General features: G+C 37.8%; 2 protein-coding genes across 2 annotated transcripts in view; one reads left to right on the top strand and one right to left on the bottom strand.

Moving 5' to 3' along the window:
- GNAZ (G protein subunit alpha z) overlaps positions 1-19909 on the top strand; it is a 29330-nt gene extending 9421 nt beyond the window's left edge. Inside the window, exon 2 of the mRNA XM_053959395.1 lies at positions 17830-19909. Coding sequence (XP_053815370.1) covers positions 17830-18174 — 345 coding nt within the window. The 3' untranslated portion in view covers positions 18175-19909. The remainder of the gene's footprint in view (positions 1-17829) is intronic.
- RSPH14 (radial spoke head 14 homolog) overlaps positions 1-26055 on the bottom strand; it is a 73234-nt gene extending 47179 nt beyond the window's left edge. Inside the window, exons 1-4 of the mRNA XM_053959396.1 lie at positions 25975-26055; positions 25058-25506; positions 23716-23818; positions 23424-23542 (exon numbers count right to left, since the gene is read on the bottom strand). Coding sequence (XP_053815371.1) covers positions 23424-23542; positions 23716-23818; positions 25058-25256 — 421 coding nt within the window. The 5' untranslated portion in view covers positions 25257-25506; positions 25975-26055. The remainder of the gene's footprint in view (positions 1-23423; positions 23543-23715; positions 23819-25057; positions 25507-25974) is intronic.
- Between the last annotated feature and the right edge of the window lie 126 nt (positions 26056-26181).

The raw sequence follows: 26181 nt of genomic DNA, 5'->3' as shown, positions 1-26181 counted from the left end.
GGGTGGCCTGAAACTCTGCAGAAGGAATAGGAGAGCTGATGTGCTGCTTGCAGGCTGCCCTGGCACAGCAATCACAAAGTGAGAGTTTGCAATTCTCAGAAACCAAGGAGGGAGCTCAGCACAACTGACACCTTGCACTTGGCCTGTTTAGGAGACTGGCTGTCCCTTGAGGGGACAGGCCTGAGGCCAGGAAAGCTGGACATCCTTCAAGAAGGAAATTTTAAAGGCACAGGAGCAGGACAGGCTGTCCCCATGTGCTAAAAATGAGCCAGCGGGGAAGAACTTGCCTGGGAAACCTCTCTGCTCCTGGCTTAGATGGGTGTAGTGGTTTAACAAAGAGTCCTGTAAAATATACACCTAGATGATGAAAATCCTTATCTTTATATCATCATACATGCAGCTTAATAGTTTAAATACTTGTTTTACTGAAGAAACAATACTGGGAAATTGTACAGAATTCCAACAGATTATACTGTAGATGCTGATTTCATTTTATTGATAGTAGTTTTCAAACAACAAAATGAATTAAAATATTATTACCACTGATTTTAATATGAGCAAAACCAGGCTCCAGATTTTAATTCTTTGTATTTTGCTTTCCTGATTAATACTTCTGTATTTCTGTGCTCTTTGCATTCATTATTTGCTATGAGGAAATTGCTAATTTTTATTAGAATGAATTTTCTTTATTAATACTGCACATTCTCAATTGTTTCCTTTATTGGTAAATAGATCCTGGATGATATCTTGTTTTCTGACTCATGAAGCTGACTTTCCTATTTAGAAATCAGTTTTATATGCAATGTGTTGTACTGCTCAGTGTATAGGTACAATACAAATAGGGAAGCTCTTGTACAATATCAGAGACAAGTGAGGCACTGTACAGCTAAGAAATATAGAAGAAAAAAGTCTGGCTTTCCCCAGTTTGATTTTTCAATCATTCTTCCTCATCAATATAATTATTTTCATTAATAATTCATCCCCAATCTGTAATACCACTATGTCACTTTTTGAAGTTGACATAGCTCAATAACAGCTCCTGCTAAAAGGGCATCAGTCACACAGCAGGGCAATGTCAAGTGAGGTGCAGCTGGCCAGCAAAGAGAAGATGAGTTATAAAATAAAGTCTTGGCTCACCTACCTGATTATGAATTGAATTTACAGGCCATGCTGGTAGACTGCTAATATTTTTCCACTCTTTATTGCTTGGTATCTGAAGTCTTTCCTATCCATAAACCTCTGAAAAAGATCTTGTTTTTTTTTTTTTTTCATTTTTTATCCCACTTATAAGAATCATTATTAGGTTAAAGATGGTATCAATTAGTTTTCGATTTTGCACTAGAGGCAGAAAGATTAAGAAACAATATACTTTTAACATTTATGCAGTAGTATTTTTGCTGAGGAGCCCTGTCCCATGTTTTGAGGTTTTTTGCTCCAAAGTAGCCAGCATGTATCTTGAATGGAAGGTAACTGGGAGTGATTAGTTAGAGATTTAGTTGAAAATTATTCTGAATATGGATTTTACAGATGGTATGATTTCTGTTAGTTGCAGGTTCTACTTAATGTGAAGATTTTAGAGAAATTATAACCCTTTTTTCACTGAGGGCTTTTGCAAGGTGCCCTCTCACTTTGCCTTACACAAAGGGTTCTTGGGCATGCTCATTAAGAAGTAATCAAGAGTTTTCTGGAGCAGCTTGACAAATGCTTTTATAATTCTACTGTTTTCTCTATTATGAAGATGATTATCCTCTGAACAATAGGGAAATTATATGATTATCCAAAAGTGCAAGCTGGAAACCAACAGGTTTTCTATGGTAATAAATCCTGGACATAAAATACCTCCACTATTCTTAAAATTCAGTGGTTAAGTGGTATCTGTGTCATACAGCTCTGATTAGGGCATGGGGCATTTCTGGTGGGGGAAAGAAGATAAGTTTTGAAAAAATGGAAGTGTCATATGATGACAAATGCACTTTCCAGAGAGAATGATTGAGTCACTGCTGTCTAAATCCCCTAATGTATCCTCAAAGGATCTTTGCTTCAATAGTTGTTTAGTGTCCTGCTGTTCTCTCTCGTTGTTCAGCAGATGACAAACACTTCCCCTAAGTCATTGCTGCTCCTTTTGATGTGCTCCTCTTGCTTCAGTGTTGGTATTTATGTCATACATTGCTGTTCCACGAGCCCAATCCCCAGAGCTGAGGCCTGAATGGCAGCATCATAACACAGAATTGTGTATGAGAGGGGGTGCATTGTTCTTTAAATTTTAGTTATTAAACTTTATAGATGCAGTCAAAAGAGCATATCTGCAGTGACTCTATAACAACAATTCCTAAACTTTTCCATATTATAATGTTCCTTTTCTGTGGTAGAGCAGTGGAGATGAGGGGTTTATTTCTTGATTGTTTTATCAACTTGCATCAGTGGCTTAATCTTCCTTGTCTGTATTGCTTTTCTCAGTTCCAGATGTGTATGGCTTATATAAAAAAAGTGGTTTTTTGAAAGAGATACTTATTTAAACATTTTTTTAGCATAAAAATGTCCCAGAGTATTTGTTGCATGTAGAGCTAATTGGTTTAGCAGGCTAGCATATTACCCTTGTTTGAATGTCTTTCAAAAAAAGGATTTACCAATAAACATGCCAGAAGCCAGGCTGATTTTATAGATGAAGACTAATAAACATTTGGCTAGATCTTCATTGGTATGCACTGGTCATCTGCCTTATGATTTGCAAGTTTTTTTGAGAGTAACTTCATGTAAACAAGTCAATACAACATTCTTGACTTCCATTATTAAAAGGGGCAGTATTCTGACATATTTAAGTTTTTATTAGATTTAATTTTTATTATTTATTAATTATTTTATTATTATTTATTATTTATTACATATTTATTTTCACAGACTTATACTTTAAAAATACTTCTGTTCTTGGAAAATGAAAACCACACCAAACCTCTGTGCAGTACATGTTCTAACAGCAAGCTTTTAAATTATACATTTATTTACTGTTTGTTTATCATAAATGTTTAAAAGTTGCCTTTATATTGCATACTGTACTCCATTCTCCTTGAGGGTCAAAGTACTGCAGTGGAATCTGCCCATACAATGGTCGTTTAAGGACTACAGTTTATATTTTGAATCAGAAAAACAGATTTCCTAGAATGTAAATGCTTATTTATATTACTAGAATTTTAGTAGTGCTCAAGAGCCAAATTTCTATAATGAGTAAACAACCAAAATAATTAGTCTGAATAAGATTAATGAATAAAAATATAGATAAGTCAATGTATTTTCTACTTCCAGTTAGATTTTCTAAGATTAAAAGAATGTTGAGTTTTTATAGTTATTTTAGAACATTAAATGTACTCCATAGTTCAAATGTATGAGAGTCTTTTTGAAAGGGTGGAATTCTAATTTTGTATCAAATATTCTATTTGCAATAACTGAAAGGAATTAGAAGCTTTATGCAGGTAAGATTTTAAAATTTAATTAAAAAGTTTGGAGTTGTGCAATATTTTTTTCAGTTAACAAAAGTAATTCTGTAAGCTTACATCATCTCTTCCCTTGAGAAAGCGTTCAACTTCTAATAGCAAAATCTCAGCAGCATTTTATTTTGCATTGTGTTGCAGCCTGAATAGCTGCTAGTAAAGTCCAGGGTAAAGAAGCAAAAAGGGCCTTTGCATGGTATCCACAGATGTTTTATTTTGCCACATGGTGAGACGTTCAGAGTCCCCAGGCACACACATGTGGAAGGTCCAGCTTTCTCCCTCCCCAGGGGCCCGGGAGTCACCCTGGGCTCGGGGCAGTACAAAGATAAAGGCCAATCAGGAATAGGGAGGGAGCGGCTCAGGGACAATGGGACAGACATAGGAACTGGGGAAGGAGCCATGGGGGTCTTAACAGATTTTTGAGGGAAGATTCTTGTGTCTCCCCAACCCAGGGGATGCCCCCCAGGGTCTCCACAGCATTGTTCTGGGAAATCTTGCATTCCATTCCTGCCTTCTCTGCAGGTCAGGTTTGTCCTGCCTATCCCTTCTCCTACGGCTGTGAGGAATTTATTCTGGGCCTGCTCTCTCCAGAATGCGTTCACTTACACACATGATCATTAACAGACAAGAACCCTAAATTTGACTGCCTGCTTCAGCAATACAGCATCTGTCATTTAAACCATCTCTTTATCCCTTTTTATGAATATTTTAATGCCAAGAATATAAGCACACTTCTGTGCTATTTCCATGGAAACCTGAAGAGGGACTTGACATGAATGCAGTGGAAAACAGAAGTTGGAGGAGAAGGCATCTCGTGTTCTCTCTCTGTACTTAGGACAGGCTCAGGAGCCACCAGACCAAAATTATTTTCTGTTATAACTGGGTACAAAATTAATTACAGTATTTCTGACCTAATATTTAAATACTAAGTTGAAAATAGGAAAGCAGTACACAACCCAAGAGCTTTTTCCCTTTTAATGGGTTGAATAGAAAATCAGTCTACACTTCCTTAAGAAATCTGAGAAATGGACAAGTGATATGCAGCCTTACAAATAAATGAAATCCCTTCCAGCCTGCAAATGCTGGTAACTTGGTTAGTTTTCCTCCTTGTTTCCTGTTATAAGTAATTCTCAGAATGTCCCTTTCTTGATTCAATCCTAGATCCATTAATTAAGAGCTCTCCAACCAGACAGGAGTTATTTTACAGAGACAACACTAGAAGCTGAGTTGTTGCAAAAGACATCAGGCAGGCTGCCAAGGCTACTGCATTGTTACTCACATGGAGTAAACATTAAAAAAAAAGTATTTTAAAAAAGTTAGTAAACATTAAAACCAAAAAAGTATTTCTGTAATAACAGAAATAATCAAATGTTCAAATAGTTTCTCTTTTTTCCTTCCATGTTGCTCTATTCTGTTTTCCAACTTGTCATTACTCCACCAGCACTTCCTGTGATTCCCCTTGTGATGCCACAAGAACCAGTTCAAGTGACATGGTAATGTTTTTGAAATAAGCCAATAAAGCTGTTTCTATTGTCTCCTGAGAGCAGGAAAGTCCCATGAGACACTTCCATGTGTAACTCAGTCTCAGCACATCTGACACCCCTCTTGATCTCAGCTATCAATTTCAGCTGGAATTATTCAGTGGCAAGATAAAATAAATTATGTTATATGTTAGATGTATGGAATCCTGCAGTTTAAGGAAAAACAATCTGGTCTCACTGAAATTCACACACAATCAACAATAAAATTTGGTGATGGATATACAAAAGGCACAGCCCTATCTTCTAGCACTGCAAATTCTAGGATTAAAGTACCACAAGAACTTTTCCCCAGTGTAGGAGAGAAGGAATTTTAGAATAATACAAGAGGATCCATTTAGAAGTAGCCACAGCCAAGATTCTTTCTCAGACTCTTTCTATGATACCTAGAGAGACCCTTAAATACACCAAAATGACTCGTACTATGCTAAACTAGTCATGAGGAAGCTGGGCACAGGATAAATCTGCCTTTCTGCAAATGGTCAAATGTATTGTGATTTTTTAAAAATTATTCATTTGCAGAGAAAAAATATTTTCAACCATTATTAAAAAAGAAAAGCAATTAAGAATTTCATTATTTTAACAAGATCTTTATATTTCAGATGGCATAGCCAGGGTCTCAGAGGTGCTCAGTTTTTTTCCTAATTCCTTTGCGAGTTTGAATTATTTTAAACTGTGTGAATTTCTGTGCTACTATGAATGATACAAACCATTATTATGGAGATCTGCTCAGCCTCTAATGGTACAAAATTATATAAGCACTGTTTCTCATCTGGAATGTACAAATCAGAGGAGGAAACAGCACTGGAAGAGTGAGGAGGTTGGGAGTAAGTTTGAATTGTGAGGCATTGTGGGTTGAGGATGAGGTGGAGAGGAGTTTAAGTGCTCTGGTGCAATCAAATAATCACGAGTTAGTAAATGGGAGAATGTTGTTGCAACTTTATTTTGACTGTCTTGTTTGTGTATATTTTGATTCCAACTTTATATTGATGATAGGTTTTTTCCACAGATTTTATGCGTCTTTCAATGAATGCAATGATTTTTCTATGATTAATGGGGGCTCATGTGATAAATAAGACTGTCAACTGCAGGAACACTGCCATCATCTCTAGCAGAGGGAGGAAAATGTGAAATGAATGGAACATAGGGTTACAGGAAAGCAGAAAGTTAATGTGGCTAAAGCAGTGGAACACTACTGAAAAACTACTAGAACCTGGCATAGGTCCATGTTCATTTTTAGTCCCAAGTGTGTTTATTAAATGGCAATTTTCTTAGGTAATCCCACATTCTTCCTTATTTTTCTCAAAGGAACCTAATTTGAGATGCTGTGATTTGATTTGTAGTAGGTCTGATTATTCAGAGCTACACCAGATATCACTGATATCTTGAAAAACCTATTAATCTTTGTTAAATGCATTAATATATTTGCTGAAAACTTATGTTCTAGAAAATTAGATTGGGTGTCTAGAATTACTGTGTTCCTTCTAACTATAATTTCTCATTGTATAGATTGTTTCTTCCCTATAATTTCTCATTGTATAGATTGTTTCATTCCCTATTTATAAGTTCCTTTCAACAGCACCTCTTGATCTGACAACATGCTGTGGAAACAAATGTAGTCAATGAAATATTCAGATACAATAATTATAAGCTTGAGAAGAAACCAGTAATTCTGGGTTTTGAGCAGTTCATAAACAGCAAGTCTATAGTAAAGCATGAATCTATAAATTGAGTTGTGACTCTAAAGACAAATATTGACTAGCACAGGACATTGTCCATCTTGCAAGTTGAATGAGACAGAGCTCAGTGAAGAGAAAATGTGTTCCTGTAACCTGAGACCACAACATCGGGTTGTTTGGGGTTTTCTTAAATACAGCCTGATGGAACAAAATTATTTTTACTTCTTTGTCTGTAGCCCAACAGATTAGAATTTCCATCTCAAACATGAGAGAAGCATTTTTTAGCATACATCACCAATTCTTTCATTCTTCTCCAATTGCTCTGAAATAACTTCATAGAAATTATCTCTTGAAACTGATTTGTTCTGAATCCCAGTAATGTTGCTTAAAACCAGAAGAATTTATTGAAAGTGAAGACAAGATTCTCCATGATGCTAAACATGCTGGTTTTGCACTCTTAGTACTTGTCTCAGTTTATGCAAAAAAGGCCAAGATCAGACCCAGATTCAGACCCTCTGCTTGAGGCTGCTTTGCAGTTTCCTTTCAGCTTTCTTCCTCTTGCCTTTTCATTCTTGACTCTGAACACTGACCTTTGTGCCCCTCAGCCTTTGTTTCTTTCAGGTTAGTAGGAGGCAACCTCAGAACCCCCACAATGGGAAGAACTTTCTTAGAATTACAGGCAAGGGTGCTAAAAATACCCACTTGCTCCTGCTACCTTAATCTTGCAACATGGACAGGCTACAAAGGGAATGCAGCTGTTGTTCCCACAAGAGCTCTTGCTGCGTTAAACTCTGTAAGCATCCTACCCAAAATATCTTCAAAGGTGCAATAAAACAAGAAGCCAGTCTCCTGCAAGAATTTCAGCTGCCTACGCTGCGAGGGTAAGATGCATCCCTCTCCACATGTCCCACAGTCTGAGAAATGGTCTCAGGGTTTGAGACTTTTTTTCCCTGCAGTGAATTTCTCAGTATAAAGGGCCATTTACCTTTTTTGGTGTATAATAGGCTGCTTTTATTGTTCAGATACTACTGAAGAATGAAATGACTGGCCAACTCATTCTGGTGAAAACTGGTTCAGCATCAATGTGAACCAGTCTCTCTTTCTTTCTTTCTTTGTCTGTCTGTCTTTCTGTCATTTAAACACTCCAGCATTGGACAATGCAAATTACTAGAGGTCAGTACTTCTAGTGCCAAGAGCCTTTGCCTACCTTTCAATGAGAAACACTCAGAGCTTCAAATGATGGTGAAGTGTGTGCAACAAACTTTTTCTAAGCTGGGCAAGACTAATGGGAAAGAGAAAATTGCCTGGGAACTGAAGTGATTTCACATGGGTTACATAAAGGAGATTTTTTCACCAACAGGGAAATAAACAATGATTTCTCCCTAAGGATGAGCTGTTCTGACAGCCAAAACACCCAGACCAGCTGTACTAGGTCACAGCCAGTACCTGCAGCAGTTTGTGTCTGACTGTGGGCAACAATGGACATTTAGGAAAATTATGGGAAGAGATCAAGCATACACTGATATTTCCTGCAATTTACCCTCCCAGGTAACTGAACAGCAGATTGCACCAAGATCTTTCTGTTTAAGTGCCCTTTTAATTTAATTGCTTCTTGAACCCAATTACACTTTTTTGACTTTTGCTATTATCATTATGATTCTCTAACATCTCATGACAGAGTTTTACATTTAATTATGCACTGTATGGAAGGAATACTTGTCTGCTGTCAGATAAATGAATTTGATGTTTCTTACTTCTTGCATTGTAAGAAATGGTGAAAAAATAATCTGCTATTCAACATTTCCATACCATTCATGGTTTTATGAGCTCTGCCATGTTCTTCCTCAGCTATTTCTTTTTCCAGATTGAAAAGAACAAGTTTATTTAAATTCATATGTTAGTCATTCTATGCTTATGATAGTTCTTGCTGGTTTTCTCTGTTTTCTAATGCTACTGTTACAAATGACTCCTCATCTTACATCTTTCATAAAGATCCAGAGAGTCTTGTTTGAAAGCTGGGCTTGAGTGTGTTGAAATGAAAACCTACTTATTTGATAAGCACTCTTTTCTTTATATCTTTTCTTTATATTCTTTATATATATGTATTTTCTCCAGAGAAAGGGCATTCACAGGCACAAGATTTTGCAATCTGTTCCCCTGCCATTTTAAAAAGAAATATTAATTTCCTCTTATGTAGCCAATATATTGTTTTACTTCAATTAAGACAATTGTCAGAAAGCAATATTCACACTATTAATACCCTTTCCCACTCTGCAATGTATTAGAAAAATGCCCATTTCAAAGAAGGTGCAATGAAAAGCATTCTTTCTATACACAGACAGTATCAGCAAAAGCTTGGGTTATGAATAAACTATACAAAAGTAGGTTAGTCAGTAGCCTGAAAGAGTGAATAACCATTTCTCTTTTCACTTGTGTATTCCTGTGTAGTTCTCTTGCAGATTTCTTCACTATTTCAATAGCTTAAGGGCTATTTCAAGGACCAGAGAGCATCAAAGAACTGAAAAGAGTAAACCCTGGATATTCCAGAAAGGCCACAACTCCATTCATTAACTTATCTCATAACAATATTTCCTGTTCATCCTGCCTCAACAACAGGATAGTGACTCCTTCCATCAAAGGACAGCCCTTGTGCTTGAATTCATCTCTTTGGGAGGCAAAGTTTGAGATCTGCTCAGAACTGTGTGTGTAAAATTGACTTCTTATTTATGCATTCAACTATAAATATGTTTTTATATTGCATGGAATTACAGAAATGTAGGCTGGATGTGATCCCTAAAGGTCTGGACTACTGCCAACAGTAAATCAGGCCAGCTATGGCTTTATCAGTTAGTTGAGTGAAAATCCTCTATGGATGTAGATTTCACAAAACTCAGCAAATTGTTCCAGAGCTGTGCTAATCTTCTGGAGAAAACCTAACATCTAATCTGAACCTCCCAAACTTCAATTCATGTTCATTGCTGCTTATTCTTTCCTCTAATACTGCTGGGAAGACTTCTGTGTCACCATTACTTCAAGTAATTGTAGGCTGTCACCCTTTGGCCTCTTTGCCAGCCCAAACAAGCTCAGCCCCCTCAGCCTCTCCTTGAAGGTCAATGCAGAGTTAAGTTCTGTCTTTTGGGTAGATGCAGACTTGAAATTAGGAAGATATTATTAACTATGAAGGTGTTGAGGTCCTGGGACAGGTTGCCTGGAGAAGCTGTGGATGCCCCATTCCTGCAAGTGTCTCAAGGCCAGGCTGGATGAGGCTCTGAGCAACCTGGTCTAGCAGAGTGTGTCTCTGCCATGGCAGGAGCTGGAACTAGGTGATCCTAAAAGTCCCTTTCAACTTAAACCATTCTGTGATTCTATGAATGTCTAGATGCAGGAGGCTGACAGTAAGCTTAAGGGTCTCAAACAAGGACAGATATAGTCCTGGACAACTTTATGTGTAAAACTATGCAATATTTCAGCTATGTGGAATATATGCTTGAAATGGTCCTTTTGCCCTTGATCTAAGCAAGCAATCTAAAGACCCGGAAGAAAACAAAACCAAAAAACCCACCCCACTTGAAAACACTGAGTAAGTGTTGAAAGCAAATGAAATACATTACCAGGAATAGAAAAGCTGGACTCTATTACCATATAAAAAGCTCAATCTAAGGATAAAACATCCAGGTATTTACAATTGAAATATGGATTTTAATGATACTTTCAATATATTTTCAAGAACTGTGACATTTTAAATGAATATGCTTTTATTAAGAAAATGTTTTTAAGCTAGATTTTTGCTAACCTCCAGAAATATGCAGCTTGCCTGGGATACTGTACAATGCTTTAAAAACTCCTACCCCCAAAGCAAAAATAGGTATTATATGCTGCAAATTTACTTCTTAGAATGACATGAAGATCCTAATTTATAATCAGGAAATCTTAATTTGCTGGCACTGTGAAAGACCCTGGAGATTTATTTTCATTTTCCCTTTATGGGATGTTTGCCCTCTTAGTACTGCTTGTGCCCCAAAGTGATCCACAGAGGAGCAGAGCACATGCACTCATAACGCATCAGCCAGAGGCTTCTGTAGCATGAAACTTTGCTGACTCTGGGGCAGTAAAAGCAGAGTGATAACAGTTGTTTGCTGAGCAACTGAAACACAGCAAGCCCTCCCTTAAGGATAAGAACCAAGCTACCTGCCCATTTTGTGATTCTCTTGGGTACTTTTACTGCAGGCCTGGCAGCACTGCCCTGGCTGGACACTGTCTGGGAAATGTGTAGGTTTTATTATGCTGGCCCATTGGGACATTAAGTTTCTTTTGTCAGCTGCAGCAGCATTACTTTTGCCAATCTATCCCTATTACTGCTTCCCAGAAACGTTGACTTGTGTGGCTGTTCTGTCAGGCACAGGACCAATATTGACTGCCCCATATTTCTGTTCTCTTGAACACACCATTTTCTAGAACTTTCCTCTGGACTTGGAATTTTCTTATGGGTAGTGATAAATATAACACCTATCACATGCCCATTTTGTGGCTTCTAAATATAATTGTCCTGTACTCAGCTTACTTAACAGATATGTATAGCCAGTCACAAGCAATAAATCAGTCTATGAGTATTTCTCCATTTCTGTTTTGCCCCTTTTCTTGTTTGTGGAACAGACTTTAATACTCTGGCCAGACATACAGGAGTAGCCTTTATCTGGATCTTCTACCATTTCTATGGAATGATGAATGTCCCACCCTTTCTGATCCTTGAACTCAGTAACCTTTTCACTGTTCTTCTAAGAGTTTTCTATATGTAATTTCTTTAAATTCCCTTTAATTTATAGGTCCTAGCAGAAGCACCTGTTGTCCTGCTCCTTTGCTTGGAAATCCTCTTGCTCAAAATCTAATTATCCAGTCAGGAAATTTAATCAAACTTCTTTCTCAGCTCAGCTTCCTTTACTACAACCATAGCTTGGTGTCAGACTGTACTTAGTAGGATTAACAATTCTGCATTGTTCCTGATCTAGGAATATAAAATAGTTTTGATAGATAGTATTAAAGATTGCTTTACCCAGTCTGTCACTGGCACAAGTATTACATATATGTAACAACTACATACCAATGTTTCACTGAGCATGCACTCCTAAGACATGACTTGCTGCAGGCCTGAAAAGTTTCAGGGATTAATTTTCAAAGACGAATGTTCAGGACTCTGTTAAAGTAATATTCCCAATTAAATCTGCCTTGTCTGGTTTAGTCCACAGTAAGCCTTAGTAACACTGCAGGATTTTCTCAGTCACAGAGAACATACATGATAAAATATTCATGATGTTGTTCATTGTCATCCTATACAATAGCCAAGCCTAAAGGTCCTCTTGTAATTCCCATTCATACTGCCAGATTCAGTTAACATCTACAGAGTTCTATGTAAAGACAATAGCAATATTCAACAGGAAACCATCATGGGAAATAGTATGCTGCACTACCACTTTATAAGGTTTATTCTCGCTTGCTTTTCTGAACAAGAGGTATCAAATACTGACTACTGCCTCCTCTACCAGTTCTACATCTGTAAGTATGAACAATTACAGGACATTATTTTTAAAATAAAGAAGAATTGATTTGGTAGCTTACAAATTTTGTTTGCCAATATATAGTTTCCTCCTGATTTAAGAATTAATCTGATTTAAAAAAAAAACTCAAAACAAACTTGTTTCATGCTTAATAAATTTTTTTGCCATCACCATAGAAATAGGTATCTCCCTATCAAAATCACACAAAATTTCTTCAGGGCTCCACTTCAGAATACATATGCTTCTCAGCCTTCTATAAGCTCATTTCATAGTAGAGATTCCATATTCCTACAATATAAAACCCTTTACCATCCCTTTCAATTTCCCTTCATTGTGGTGGCATAAACTAACATGCTATGTTAGGTTTTCACCTTTCTACACTACACAGTCGTCCTATATGCAGGACACTGAAAGGCATTTTGGTAGGAAGGACATAAATAGATGGCGTGTGCATCTATTGATAGGTGCACATATTGACATAGCTGCTTTTACTTATCCCAAGCTCCTTCCTGTTTTGTTTACAACGTGACTGAGCAGGATTTCCTGCAGTGGTTTTACACCACTGTAATAAATTGTTTGGGTGATGGGATAATGAGTTTGTCTGCTGGGAGAATAAGTTAAGCTGCTAAGTGACTTAAGAACACGTCTTAGTGAATTCACAGGGGGACTTACTCTTCTATGTCACCTCTTCTAATTTTGACAGTTTAGAATTCCAACATTCTCCAGGAAAACTTTGGGCTCCTAGGATTGGGAAGAAAAAGTTTAGAAACCAAACCAATTTTGTCTACTCAAATCCCTATTGCTTACCCCATCCCTTCTGCCCTTTTAGCCATATACAAAGGACAACCCAGGTAAAGAGTTTTATCCCAGTTTAATTCTACCTCAGTGGGGCTCTTAATTTCTTTGAGAGGTGTTGGACTAAGTCTATTTACTTCTCTCCAACAGATAGTTTCTTCTTTTGGATTTTTAGATGAAATAAATTTTTAAAAACTCATTAAATTATCATAATTTTCCCCATTTTGTCCAGCAACCACCTGAGCATTCTTGTAGAAGTCTTCTTCCTTTGAGCAAAAGATGAATCATACAATTGTTTTGTATACCTCTCTTACCCAGCACTCAGTCAGGACTGCCTGACTGCTACACAGGAAGGACATTTCAACTAGCACTCATTGTAGTCTTTTTTGCAAGAAAAGAGTGTCTCTTTGTATTTACCCAAGCTATTATTTGCTTTCTGTATTTTTGTTTGTGAAATTCTTCTGTTTTCCCTCAGCCTTTACTCAAGCATAGTTTGAATTCCTGAACTGCTTTGACTATGAGCATCCTGGGCAATGGTATTTCCTTCAATTTTTTGGTAGACTGTCCTTACTTCAGAATGGATTCCTTTTTTTTTTTTTGTCTATTAACCTTAAGGAAAAACATCCAACTAATTCAATTATCTTTTTGCCCCACTACCCCTTCCTCAAATACTTTAGCTTCATCTGCTTTCTTCAGAAGATTTTAAGTCATGGATCTCTAAAGAAGATATTTTAAATAGAGAGTTTCATACCATTTTGTGAAATAGCTCATAGCTACCAGCATATGCTAAATGTCAGCCACTATTGCAAGGAAAGCCTCTACAGGAAAATGGTAATAGCTTCCACTGGTTATTCCAAGATTTACTGACATTTAAAGATTTTCTAACTTTTCTAGAAAGTAAATATTACTATTACTGCACAAATTTTTTCATTATTGTTTATGGCTTACACAAGATAATTTTTACTTGGTTTAGTCAGGGTTTTCAAATCCCCAAGTGCCTACCAGTTTTAAAATAACGATGATGAAAGAAATATAATGACTGAAAGATGAAGTTCTTAAGCTTTTATACAAATGACAGTTAATTCCCCTATTTGTGATAGTTTCTCTCTTCCTAATTTTTCATTTTTAATTTCAAAGCTCTCCCAGCTGTGACTAGAAAGCTTTAACGTGAAAGCTGAAAGGAGATACTACATTACAATTTGGCTCCATTTACAAACTCTGTTCTTTTAATTACTTGCTATCTTGACAACTGGGTCTTCCCTTTTGAAAATGCTTACTTGTTCAGAACTCTTTCCTGCTAAGCACACCTCTGCTGTTCCAGAGGATGACCAGGGATGTTTGTGCCTCTGCAAACTATTGGAAGCATAGAAGCAGCCATCTGTTCCTTAGCATGTTCTTTCCCTTAAGCAACCAATTCCTTGTTCTTATGCTCAGAGAAGAATTTGCAATTAGCCCCCAACAAGGCCATCTGGGTAAGGCATTGGCATTATCTTGCTTATCCCCCAGCTTGCGTATAATTATAAAATTACAGCAGCACATTTTTTTCTGACCACCTGGCTATGTACTCCCTTCAGGATTCCAGAACTGGAAAAAACACTGCAGAGAAGAAGGTCTATCATTATTTTACTATGTTTTATTACACCTTTGGAAGTCATACAACAATTTATTCTATTTTTATTATAATAAGCCATAACCCTCTCAAATTCACTTTCCCTATGATATGTAAAGTAATTTCACAATATTGTCAGAAGCAGAAATGAGCCTGTTATGCTGGGAGTATATGAGTGGATATACGATGTATGTTTAGTGTCAGCTTTGACCTTAGAACTGTGGATATATCACTTAAGATATGGCAAGAAATCATGTGGGATGAGGAGACGGAGCAGTGCTGGGGAGGAGGACTCAGGGATGCTGGTGGGTGAGGGCTGGCCCTGTCCTGTCCGTGTGTGCCGGGACGCAGAAACCTCCCTGTGCTGGGCTGAGCCCCCAGCGTGGGCAGCAGGGGAGGGGGGGATTCTGCCCCTCTGCCCCACTGAGGTGAGAACCCACCTGCAGAGCTGCACGCAGCCCTGGGGTCCCAGCACAGTAAGAATACAGTGAGTCCAGAGTGGGAGTGAGTCCAGAGGAGGGCCACCAAGTTGATTAGTGGGATGGAGCACCTCTCATATAAGGAAAGGCTGAGAAAAATTGGATTGTTCAGCCTGGAGAAGACAAGGGTTAGGGGTGACCTTATTGTGGCCTTCCAGTACATGAAAGGAACTTACAAGGAAGTTGGAGAGACACTAAATACAAGGGCCTGCAGTGACAGGACAAGGGGGAATGACTTCAAACTGGAGGACAGTAGATTCAGATTAGGTATTAATAAGAAACTCTTCCTTGTGAGAGTGGGGAGACACTGGTACAGGTTGCCCAGAGAATTTTTGGATGCCCCATCTCTGGAAGCATTCAAAGCCAGGCTGGGTGAGAGTGGAAGGTGTCCATGGCCATGGCAGGAGATTTGGAACTAGATGGTATTTAAGCTCCGTTCCAGCCTGAACCACTATATGACTTTAAGATTGTAAGACTTGAGTTTTCCTTTCTGATACATTTCCTCATTGTTCAGTGATATATTTTCCTTCTTTGGCTATTAAAATCATGACTTGGCTTTGGGGTTCATTTACCAAGGTATATCACACATTTATACCATGCAACCACAGCCTAGCATTGGCATAGTATCACCTGCATCTTTATTGGAAATGATTCTTGGTTGGCTTACTTGCTTTTTAACTAAAAGAAATGGTATTCAGTTTAGTTAAGGATATTATGACTTTCAGATATTGAGCTAATATTAAAATATTACATTGAAGAAGAAATTTCTTATGTGTCAGGATCAACAATTTACTAATATTTTCTCTACATCCCACAAGAGATCACCATATTTACAATAATTTAAAACTGTCTGCCCTCTTGTATGTGTTCATAATGTCTCCCAATTTATAGAAGGTTATTAACTCTCTGCTTTTGTCCTTGGATTACAGATTCCAGTGGAGGATTTGGTAGTAGAGTGACAGTGTTATGATTCACTACAAAATACAGAAATGAACACAAACCTCTTAAAAGGCAATATCCTGTTGGTATGATTGTTCTGATTGGCCAAAAAACTATATTAGCTCTAAAAGATTTTTTTTTCAGACTATTAGCAGCAAAGGCATTTTGACTGAGATAAAAATTTCTTGCTTGGTTATTTATCAGTTACAGAATCAGGAAAGGAAATCCTGAGTATTTGAAAACAGATCTATGATGTTTCAGGGGATTATCTGTTGTGTCAGTGTTTGCACTGTGAAAAGAAAAGCACAAACATATTTTTAAAGCTATGTTTTTACACCTATAAATCTGTCTTATATAAAATAGGCTGGAGTGTCAGATGACCCCACCTTACAAAGGAAGAAGTAAACAAACAGTTCCCAAATCAGAACTGTCTGACTGAGCTTGTGTTTCAGTGTGCCTCGAGAGGCTGGTGAGTCAGCTTTGCCCCTGGCTGCCCAGGCCGTGCCAGCCTTCCCGGCACTGCCGGGGCTTTGGGAATGACCAGCAACTGCCACCAGCCCTGGGTTTCACTGTAAACACTGAGCTAAATCAGAGCCTCCATGGAACTCAGAGAACACACGATGCAGTTCTGACCAAGGCAACCCTTAGCAAATAAAAAGGAGTAATAACACAAAGTGAGGAAAATATAAGAGGTAATTTGAAAAGCTTATGTAAACCAGTCTGCTCCTATTTCAGCAACTATGCATTTTAAGGGGCATTTTTTTCAGTATACAGCTTTAGTGTAACAATAATGATCAAAACTGTTGCAGATTTCCTTTGAAATAATAACAATACATTTTGTTTCCTAATAAAACAAAATAAAAAGTGAATTTAAAATAAATTATATTTTCATATTAGTTTTTGTGTAATAAACAGTGCATGATTATTATCTCTTCCTCTCAGCAGGTGACTACTGAAGTCAAGGGAGATGCACTAGACACAACTGATACAAATTTCAGGAGAATTTAGAATTTATATTAGAAATACTTTATTTTTATTAAAAGCCAAAGTCATCCTCTTTCCTCCACTGTTTGTTCTCTCCAAACTGGAGAACTGGCCAGAATACTTCACAGTTAAACAACAGCAAAAATGCCCAGACTCTGATTTTTTTCATCCCCTCTGAACACAAGCCAGACAAATGGAACACAAACATATTTGCAAATAGTCTTGTAAACCAAATATACCCTTGGTTTTTGATATCCCAAATCCCTGCTGTTCACTTACCCTGGATCACTCCCATGACTCATGATGTATGCATAACATTTTCTGAAACCTAAACAGCCTAGAAAAATACTGACCTTGCCAAAATGCCTGATTAAGACATTTTCTGTATCTACTTTTTTACTGGAGTGATATTTCTTTTAATACTGGACAATATTTTCTATTCAAAACATTACATTTATTTTCACCTACTTGTAAACCAAGCAATAAACACAGCCTCCCAAGATCGTGGTACCATGGACAGCTCCAGCTGCATCCGTGTAAGTGTCACAGTGGCAGCAATACCCCAGGACAGCCGCTGATTTTTTAAAAAAAGACCTCTCTTCTTTCAGTCTACAGCAGCATAAGACTTTAATTTCCAAGCATAATTGTGGTGGTCATGCTCAATTGTTCTTAAATGGAGTTTACCTGCTCAGGGTAGCAGACAGAGCTGTGAGCTTTCCACAGTTCTGCTGAAGCACTATTGCTGACACTGTTGTTTCCTCTCCTACAGAGTCGAATGGCAGAAAGTTTGCGTCTCTTTGATTCCATCTGCAACAACAACTGGTTTATCAACACTTCCCTCATCCTTTTTTTGAATAAGAAAGATCTGCTGGCAGAAAAAATCCGACGCATCCCCTTAACAGTCTGCTTTCCTGAATACAAAGGCCAAAACACTTACGAGGAGGCAGCAGTCTACATCCAACGCCAGTTTGAGGACTTGAATCGCAACAAGGAGACCAAGGAGATCTACTCACACTTCACCTGTGCCACTGATACCAGTAACATACAATTTGTGTTTGATGCAGTGACAGATGTCATCATTCAGAACAATCTCAAATACATTGGCCTCTGCTAAGAATCCTTGGGTTTAATCTGTTTTCCTGGAGTGATAAAAAAGGGGCTAACTTCTTCCACTTCTGGTGGAAAAAAATTGGGCAATGCTTACTAGCCCAAGGAGAGAAAAGGGGGAAATCTGATATACGAACACAGTTCCTCTTATGCCCCCTTAACCTGCTACATAATTTTCCTCAAATATATGTTCTGGAGAGTGAGAGCCTCCTCTCCAAGAAAACCAAACACCCCCAGTGGAAAAAAAAAAAAAAAAAAAACAACCAAAAACTCAAAAAGCCCAAACAAAATCAAAAAAAGAGATTGAGGCCAAACTCTGTGGAGATGTTTCACCACAGTCACTGCACTTTTATTCCATTTGTTTCATTCCATTTCCTACAGTGGGAGTGTTATCATGTTCTGTGTAAGAAATGACTCTTCATCCAGTTGTCCTAAAATTTTATTGACATAAAAATATAAATCTGGTGAGTGACAGATGAACTTGTTTGCAGGGTGGGGAGCAGAATGCTTGTGTTGGGGAGAAAAGCTAGTTCAAACCAGAACTTACTGAATGAGAGAGTTTAAGCAAAATACTACTTAAATCTGTAGAGAGTGGGCATGTACCCACAATATTGGTATCCACAGTCAAGAGTATGTACACATCCATCATGTATGCACATGCACATGACTCTCAGCATATACTATGTACACACCTCTGCTTTACTTTACTGTTTCTCATGGACACCTTGCCTATTAAAGGAATTGTTGGTGCGCAACTGTTTTGTGAGTTCCTAACTACTAGCAGCTCTTTCTGCTCTTTATGGCTTCAAATATGCAGCAAAACTACATGAAATGAATCTTTGAATAGGCCAAATTAAGGTCGGTGTTTCTTCTACAGTTAAGGAATTTTATACATCAAAACAGTCTTCTTTTACATCTTTTTTTGCCAAATCTTGTGGTGTTTCATGAAAAACCAAATTATATTAAAAAGTAGGTTAGTGTTCCTTTTTTAATACAGATTAAAAAAAGAAATCACAAAGCAATTTTTTAAATTATTGTTGTAGTGTCTGGATTGCTGAATGTGAAAGTTGCCAACGGACAATTCTGTTCCACTGCTCCAAATACCTTCTGGGTATTGTAATATTATAACAGATTTCCCAAGAAGCAGGAGCCATGGAGATTGTGTAGTGTATAACCTCAAAAGTCTTTTTTTGTTGGTTTTAAAAATTATTTTTAAAATGTGATGTGTTATTAGAAGGTTAAAGATGAGCGATATGAACAATAATTAAATGTCTTGTTATTTCAATTTAATAATTTAAATTATTTACAGTTTAGTGAAGTTAAGGAAACTGAAGAGATGCAATCCTCAGCTCCAGGTTTCATCTCATAAAGAAACACTACTGGAGTAACATTCCTGCGAAAGTTAGAATGCATAAGAAGCTCTGTGGGACTACACTGGAAAATCTCATATGGATGATATAGACCTAAGTCTTTGGTTCTTTGCCCTGCCATAGAAAAGACTTCTTAAAGATATCAGTGTAAAGTTGGTGTGTAAATAAATGTTTGATAACTGTAAAGCACATACGTACACAGAGACACAGACACACGTGCACACTGGAAAATCACCTTCTACTTTTGTTCCCCTTATGTACTATGATTAGTGCAAGAAATCTCAGCCAAGGGCTCTAAGAAAATTAAAACAAAATGGTTAATAACATCAACATTTAAATTGTCCACTTCAAAAATAAATAATTCAAATGATACTGAATGTGTCTATAGTGTGTTCATTAAGTAGTGTTATGACAGTTGCTGAATTGGATAATGCTTGTGAAGTTTTCTTCTAATCTGTCTACTTTTGAACAAGATGTTTTATCCCTGTACTGAAAACATGGGGTCCCTTTAAGCATTCCCTGCCAATTGTTAGACCCGAAGAGTAGAGGCAAAAGAGCAAATGAGGCTGTGCCTTCAAGGTATAAAGGCACACAGAGATCTGTCTGTCATGGCACACAGAGACTTTTTAGGTCTCACTTGTAGTGAGGAGCTGCTGCCTGCTTGGGATATTTCCACTCAGATTGCTTGGCTTGGCAAGTTTACTAATCTGTAAAAACTAAATCTGTATACAGTAATTGCTAGTACAAGTTCCTCTAAACTTTGTTTACTATTAAATTGCTATCATTTACCTGGGAAATTGTGCAGTATTTCTGGTCTAATTTGCTTTTTTACATGTAGTATCTAATTATTAGCTGGCTGAATTGTGGAAAAGGTGGGAAGTGAGTCAGGACTCCCTTTTCCAATGAATGGCCTATTAGATTTTGTGTCTCCTTCACCTCTTTCTTTCATTGGACTGTGGCCTATTCAGATTAGTGAAAGAAGAGACAAGAAAATGCCAGCATTCATTACAGCATAGCTTTGAGGTAAGAAAGCTAGATAAAACCAAAAGTGTAGTCAATTATCAGGAGGGTAACAGACACTTCATATTAAAAACCAAATCTTTATTCAACTAAGAAGGTCTTTCTACCATAAGTATTAGAGATGATGAAGAGGAGAACCTAGGACATTTCAACAAAGGCCCAAGAGGATTTCTAAAGGAAAGCAGCCAGTTCCAGTCCTCACTGAGAGAAAGCTATCTTGGAAAGGAGAAATGAAAGTGAAGCACCACCTGTGCTCCTACTTGACTTAAAATCAGAGGCATGGGGAGGAACAAAGAAGTAAATAATTATGTTTAAATAATCAAGTCACATAATCATGTTTTCTGAATAGCAATTTCTTGCTATTAACTCCCTAATAATTTAATTCCTATGATGTTTTTGATTTTAGTATTCTGAGTAATTTATGGTTACTCTGTTTTCTCTCTGAAGAATTCAAGATATTGAAATAAATTATGTTTTATACAGAGCTTTCTGTGCAAAAAATTCTGATTGTATAAGAAAACTGAGGCATAGCAAAGCTAGAACTAAAAAGTTGGTTGGCTGAAGACAGGTGCTGAAATTAAATCTCTTGACTCTTAGTCATCCACCTGGATAAATCATGCAATAAATTTGCATCTATTTTCTCAGTTCTCATTTTTATCAGTGATGCAGTGCACTGCCACCTGAAAGAGCTGCATTAATACAGCTGGGATTTCACTTCACCTGGGCAACAATGACATTCACAGAAGAGATGTCCCATCTGCTGCAGTAAGAATGCCATCTGTCCTTTCAGCATTTGCACTCCATACAGCAAAACAAGTTTTGAAGGGAAAAACGTATCCTTAAAGAGTCCTTATCCACACATTCAATTGGTTATGATTTTTCAAGGGTGAAAGAGTGGAGACACTAAGAGTCAGCAGTGTAGGAGAAAATATTATCTCTTGGGCTCTTCCCAAACAGAGGTTCCGGCAAGCTTAAAAATCCATTGCCCCATCCATTCCACCTCAGTCTTTGCCTAAAAGGATTAAGTACCCATAAATGGCAGGATAGGTAATGGGCAAGAATTATTAAACCTTTCCAGTGTTAATCACACCATCATGAAAGATATTTTTTCCTAGAACTATTTTTGCAGTTGCTATTTCCAAGGTCATTTATCATTGCATAACACCCTTTCACTAACATTATCAAGTATTATATATGTCAACTAATTGTTTTTATAAAGAGAGGAAGTTTTGATATTAATTTCTTTAATGTTCCTAATTGTCTCCTCCTGCTGGCCCTTCTCCCTCTTCTATCCTCTACTGAACACATATATCTATCTATTTTTGTCTTTCTTCTGCCCATTAATTTTTTTCATTAAGATGTTGTTCCTTCTGGAAATGTTACTCCTCAGTGTTCTCCCAGTCTTTGTGCATTCTCCCACCTTTTGGTTTTTAACTATCCCACAGTTCCTGGAAGATAGTGGTACATATCCTTAAATTTAGGAATCAAAAATACTCTGTAAGTGGATTTGCTCAAAATAACCACATTTTCCTAAATTATTCCTGTTTGGAGAAAGACCAGGTGGCCTGGCATAGAGCTAGCTGGAATCACTGACCACTTCCCAGTTAAAACAGCTACACTTCATGCCAAGGGCATGTACAGCTTCTGTTCCTTTTTGTCTAGCACAGAACATGTTGCTTTATTGGCCCTGCAAATTACCTCAGCTCTAGAGAACAGCACAAATAGAGCTGAGGAGTGCTGCAGTAGTTGCTGACCTCCTCCAGCTGATCCAAGGTACATCTGTTACCCTAGGACAACGCCCTATCTCATTTTCTGCATGTGAGATGTAGAAGTGAATGCAAAGAGAAAGTTTCTTGGCTAGCTGAAAAGGGCTGAATTACCAAGAAGATACTACTTCTGTATCTGTAATGTGTCAAATGAATTATGTCAGGCCTTGTGACTCTTACTACTTATTGGAAAATATTTGTGGTTATCCCTGATACTTCCGCAAATTGTCTCATAGCAAAAAGTTTTGCACCTTTTCATTTTCCTTTTAAATTGCCCTCTGTATGTAAGTCCATTCTACACTGACACAATTCTGCTCCAGGATTTATCTTCCAGCCCTCAAATACAGGCATGTATATTTTTATGGATACATTATATTTTTATCTAAATAAACAGAATACATGACTCAAAAAAACCACCTTTTCCAAGAGTAATTACTCAGAGCTGCTTTTACAGACTTTTCCATACTGATGTTCACAAAGTTGTTTAGCCCAAAATATTAATAGCCTTCATATGAATGGAATTATTGAAGATTTTAAAAAGGATTGCTTGCAAGTAAAAAAATATATCTTTAGATTTTTTAGAATTCATGTACAATTGCCAAGGCTCTAAGCATTCATTTAATTCTTTTTAAGCATCAGTAATGAAACTGAATTTCTCAGACACTATACTTTGCTGTGAATTTAAACAGCATGGCTTTTTAACTGATAATTTCTACTGAAATTTAATTTTTAATATTATAATTTTTATCAACTGGAAGAGAAGTTTAAGACTAATGTTCAGATTAAAACACTTATGAAACTAATGCATTGTGATGAACAGCTGATCCACACCTTGAACATAAGGGAAAAATTGAAATTTTGGTGCAAGATTCTGCAATACGAATTCAAGCATGCAGTGCATTGTATCTTGAGCAGGTGGCCTTAATTTGCATAAAACTTAAGAAAGTTAACTAAGGAAAACTAAGATAACCAAAAATAGATAAGACACTGTTTTAAAATATGAGTTTTCAAAGGAAATGGAAATGTGGAGCATAGGTGAATTTACCTGATTTCCTCTCTGCATTGTTTACTTGAGTACTTAACTGCTTAAAACCTCCTACCTTCAGGTAATTTTGCCAGCATGTCAAAAATCTGATGGGTGTTCTTCCGACAGATATCTACTGGATCATCCAGGAGCCCACTGAGGGCAGAAATGACTCCACTTCGTATTAGCCCTTCCCTAAAAACAACAATGGAGGACAGATTTAACACAACATAATAAAACTTGTATATGTTTGAGATATTTAATCCTCACTGCTCTTCTTTACACTGCATCTGTCTGACAAAACTTAGGAACTCTGTTCTCATTTCTCACTTCCCTCACAGTTCAGTAAACTTTGGAATTGCACCTACCTGCCAATACTATGCAAAGCCATTATAGAGAGAACTTCTGTTGTTTTTTGCCGGACAGTTTGGTCTTGATGCACCAGCAAAGTCTTCAGGCTATCCAAGAATCCTATAAGACATCAAAATTAATTTTAACATTTATTACTTCCAGCATTAATTTGAAATAGCAATATTCATCATTTATCTCACAATTTGAAGTGCCTCAGAATTTTCAGCTTGTCCTGACAGTGAAATTCTCATTGTCATATTTCAAGTAAGGAAGAAACTTTCAAATTTCAAGGCCTACTGCCAAAAATGTCATGCTACAAACAAGCTCCTGACTCCTTATCAAGTTAAATCCTAATCCTGCAAATATAAAGTGACATAACTCTAAAAATAAGTCAGTAGAGCTATTGATGTCTTTAGAAAAGCATGTTTTTGCAGGATTGACACTCACTTGTCTTTTTTGAACAGAAATAAATGTGGTAAACCATTAATGATTGTGTATGCACATATGGCACTCACCAAAGCCAAAAAACCTAACAACCCCAAACTAACAACAATCTCACATTGCTTTGGCAATCAAGTGTTCATCAAACACTAACTTAATAAATTTTGAACATGACTAGTCTCTTTTATGAGAGGAAAAAGCCACAAAGAAAGTAAATGGAGAAAAAAGCAGTAGCAAACAAGGATTTTTTTCTGTGTTATATAATGAGCTATGTAGATATACCACAAACTGCTAAAAATTGCAAAAACAAGCTTGTAGTTAGGGATTTCCCCCCAACAAAATCGAAACTCGGGATTCTTCCAGGCTTTCAAAAGGTGGTGGCCAGATGTAGTCCTGCTGAGTAAGATAAGTTTGGTTATATTCCTTTCTTTTCTAATTTCTCATTCAGTTCCAGGCTAGTGGGTGATGACAGTGAAGGGGTTCTAACTTTGAACCAATTAGGTGGGGTTTTTTTTATTAGCCTGTGCTAGGAATTAGCTAAAATCGGAATAAAGTCTGGGGACATGGTTTAGTGGTGATCATGGCAGGGCAGAGTTAACAGTTGAACTGGATTTTCTCAGAGGTCCTTCCCAACCTTAACAATTCTATGACTATGGGAAGAAAGATTCTGCACTGCTTTTGCATTTAGGGGTTCATAAAACTTACAGTGAGCCAGTAATGAATCCTAAAGTGATGATAATTCCTATAATAACTGTCATGTATATGGTACTCTAATATTCTTTACCTTTCTAAGGTAAAACAAACAGGAAATTTTTCCTGGGCAGATATTGTAATAAAATAGTAATGGAAGGAAGTGAAGTGGGGTTGCCCCCTCAGCCTGCCCCACTGTGTCAGAGCTAGTGAGAACAGACCACTTACCTAATGCTATTGCCTGGTAGACTTTTTCTGGATCGTGGACCAGATCGCAGAGAGCCATCAGCGCCCGCTGCTGCGTCAGCAGCTCGGGAGACTGCAACTCCTCATTCAGTTTAGGAAGGGCCCTCCTCCCAAAGGCCAGAGCAGCTTTGGTGGGGTCTACATCAGGAGGGAGGTAGGCTGAGATACGAGGTTGTGCCATCCCAAATCTTCCTGAGAAAGATTCTCCCTATCCCTAAAAATAGTTCCAAATGGCTGTACTTGCTGACTGGGCAGATAATGTACCATAAAGACACCTACTGACTTTAAACAGTGCTCTGTGTCCCCAGGGAGCTCTTTTAGCAAACATACACTGTCAGGAAGCTGTGAAAGAGGCTGGAATCGTGCATCATCAGCACTAATGTGTGTTCATCTGCTGAATTGTCTTAATCTGGTTTAATTCTCACTGAACACTGCAAAGAAAAGAGAGAGAGAGAAAGCTTAAAATTTCAAGGAAGGATGTTAAAATTGATAGACAGAATGCTTTTTAAAGGATTCAAGTGAAGCAGCCCAATGCCCAAAATCGGAGGGGATTCAAAATAATAAAATTTAAGCAAAGAAAAAACGAAATACCTATTTTTTTTTCCCAAAGGAAAAAAAAAAAAAAAAAAAAAGTGCGAACTTTAAAGGGAACTGGTTAAAACCTGCCCTCAGAATTCGGTAACGTTTGATAGAATACGTGAGGGCTGTCTCCCCCCCACCCCCCGCCCTTCCCTCAATACGGAAAGCGCCTCTGCAGATTGAACCCTACGACCTCCAATATTGGAAACTGCTAACAGCAAAAACAAAACCAAAAGTTAAAACAGCCTCTAAACAACTCCACTTCTCCCTTCAAGGCAAACGAAACAGAATAAATAATCGAAGGCGCCGTGTGCCATTACCGAGCCCCCGGCTCCCGCCCCTCAGCGCCGGCCGGCCGTCAGCGCGCGCGTGCCGGGGTTGCCACAGCGCCCGCTCTTTGCGTACGCGCCTCTTCGTGAATAGCGACGAACGCCGCCGAGCCCCCGGGTCCGGCTGCGTCACCAGCGTGAGCACCGCGTTTGTCAGTGCCCGCGCCGCGGGGGTTACGTCAGTGGCGTAGCTGGCAG

Source organism: Vidua chalybeata, chromosome 18 (assembly GCF_026979565.1).
Source record: "Vidua chalybeata isolate OUT-0048 chromosome 18, bVidCha1 merged haplotype, whole genome shotgun sequence".
Lineage (NCBI taxonomy): Eukaryota > Metazoa > Chordata > Aves > Passeriformes > Viduidae > Vidua > Vidua chalybeata.
The sequence above is the reverse complement of the archived record's forward strand: the minus strand, read 5'-3'. Positions and strand labels throughout refer to the sequence as shown.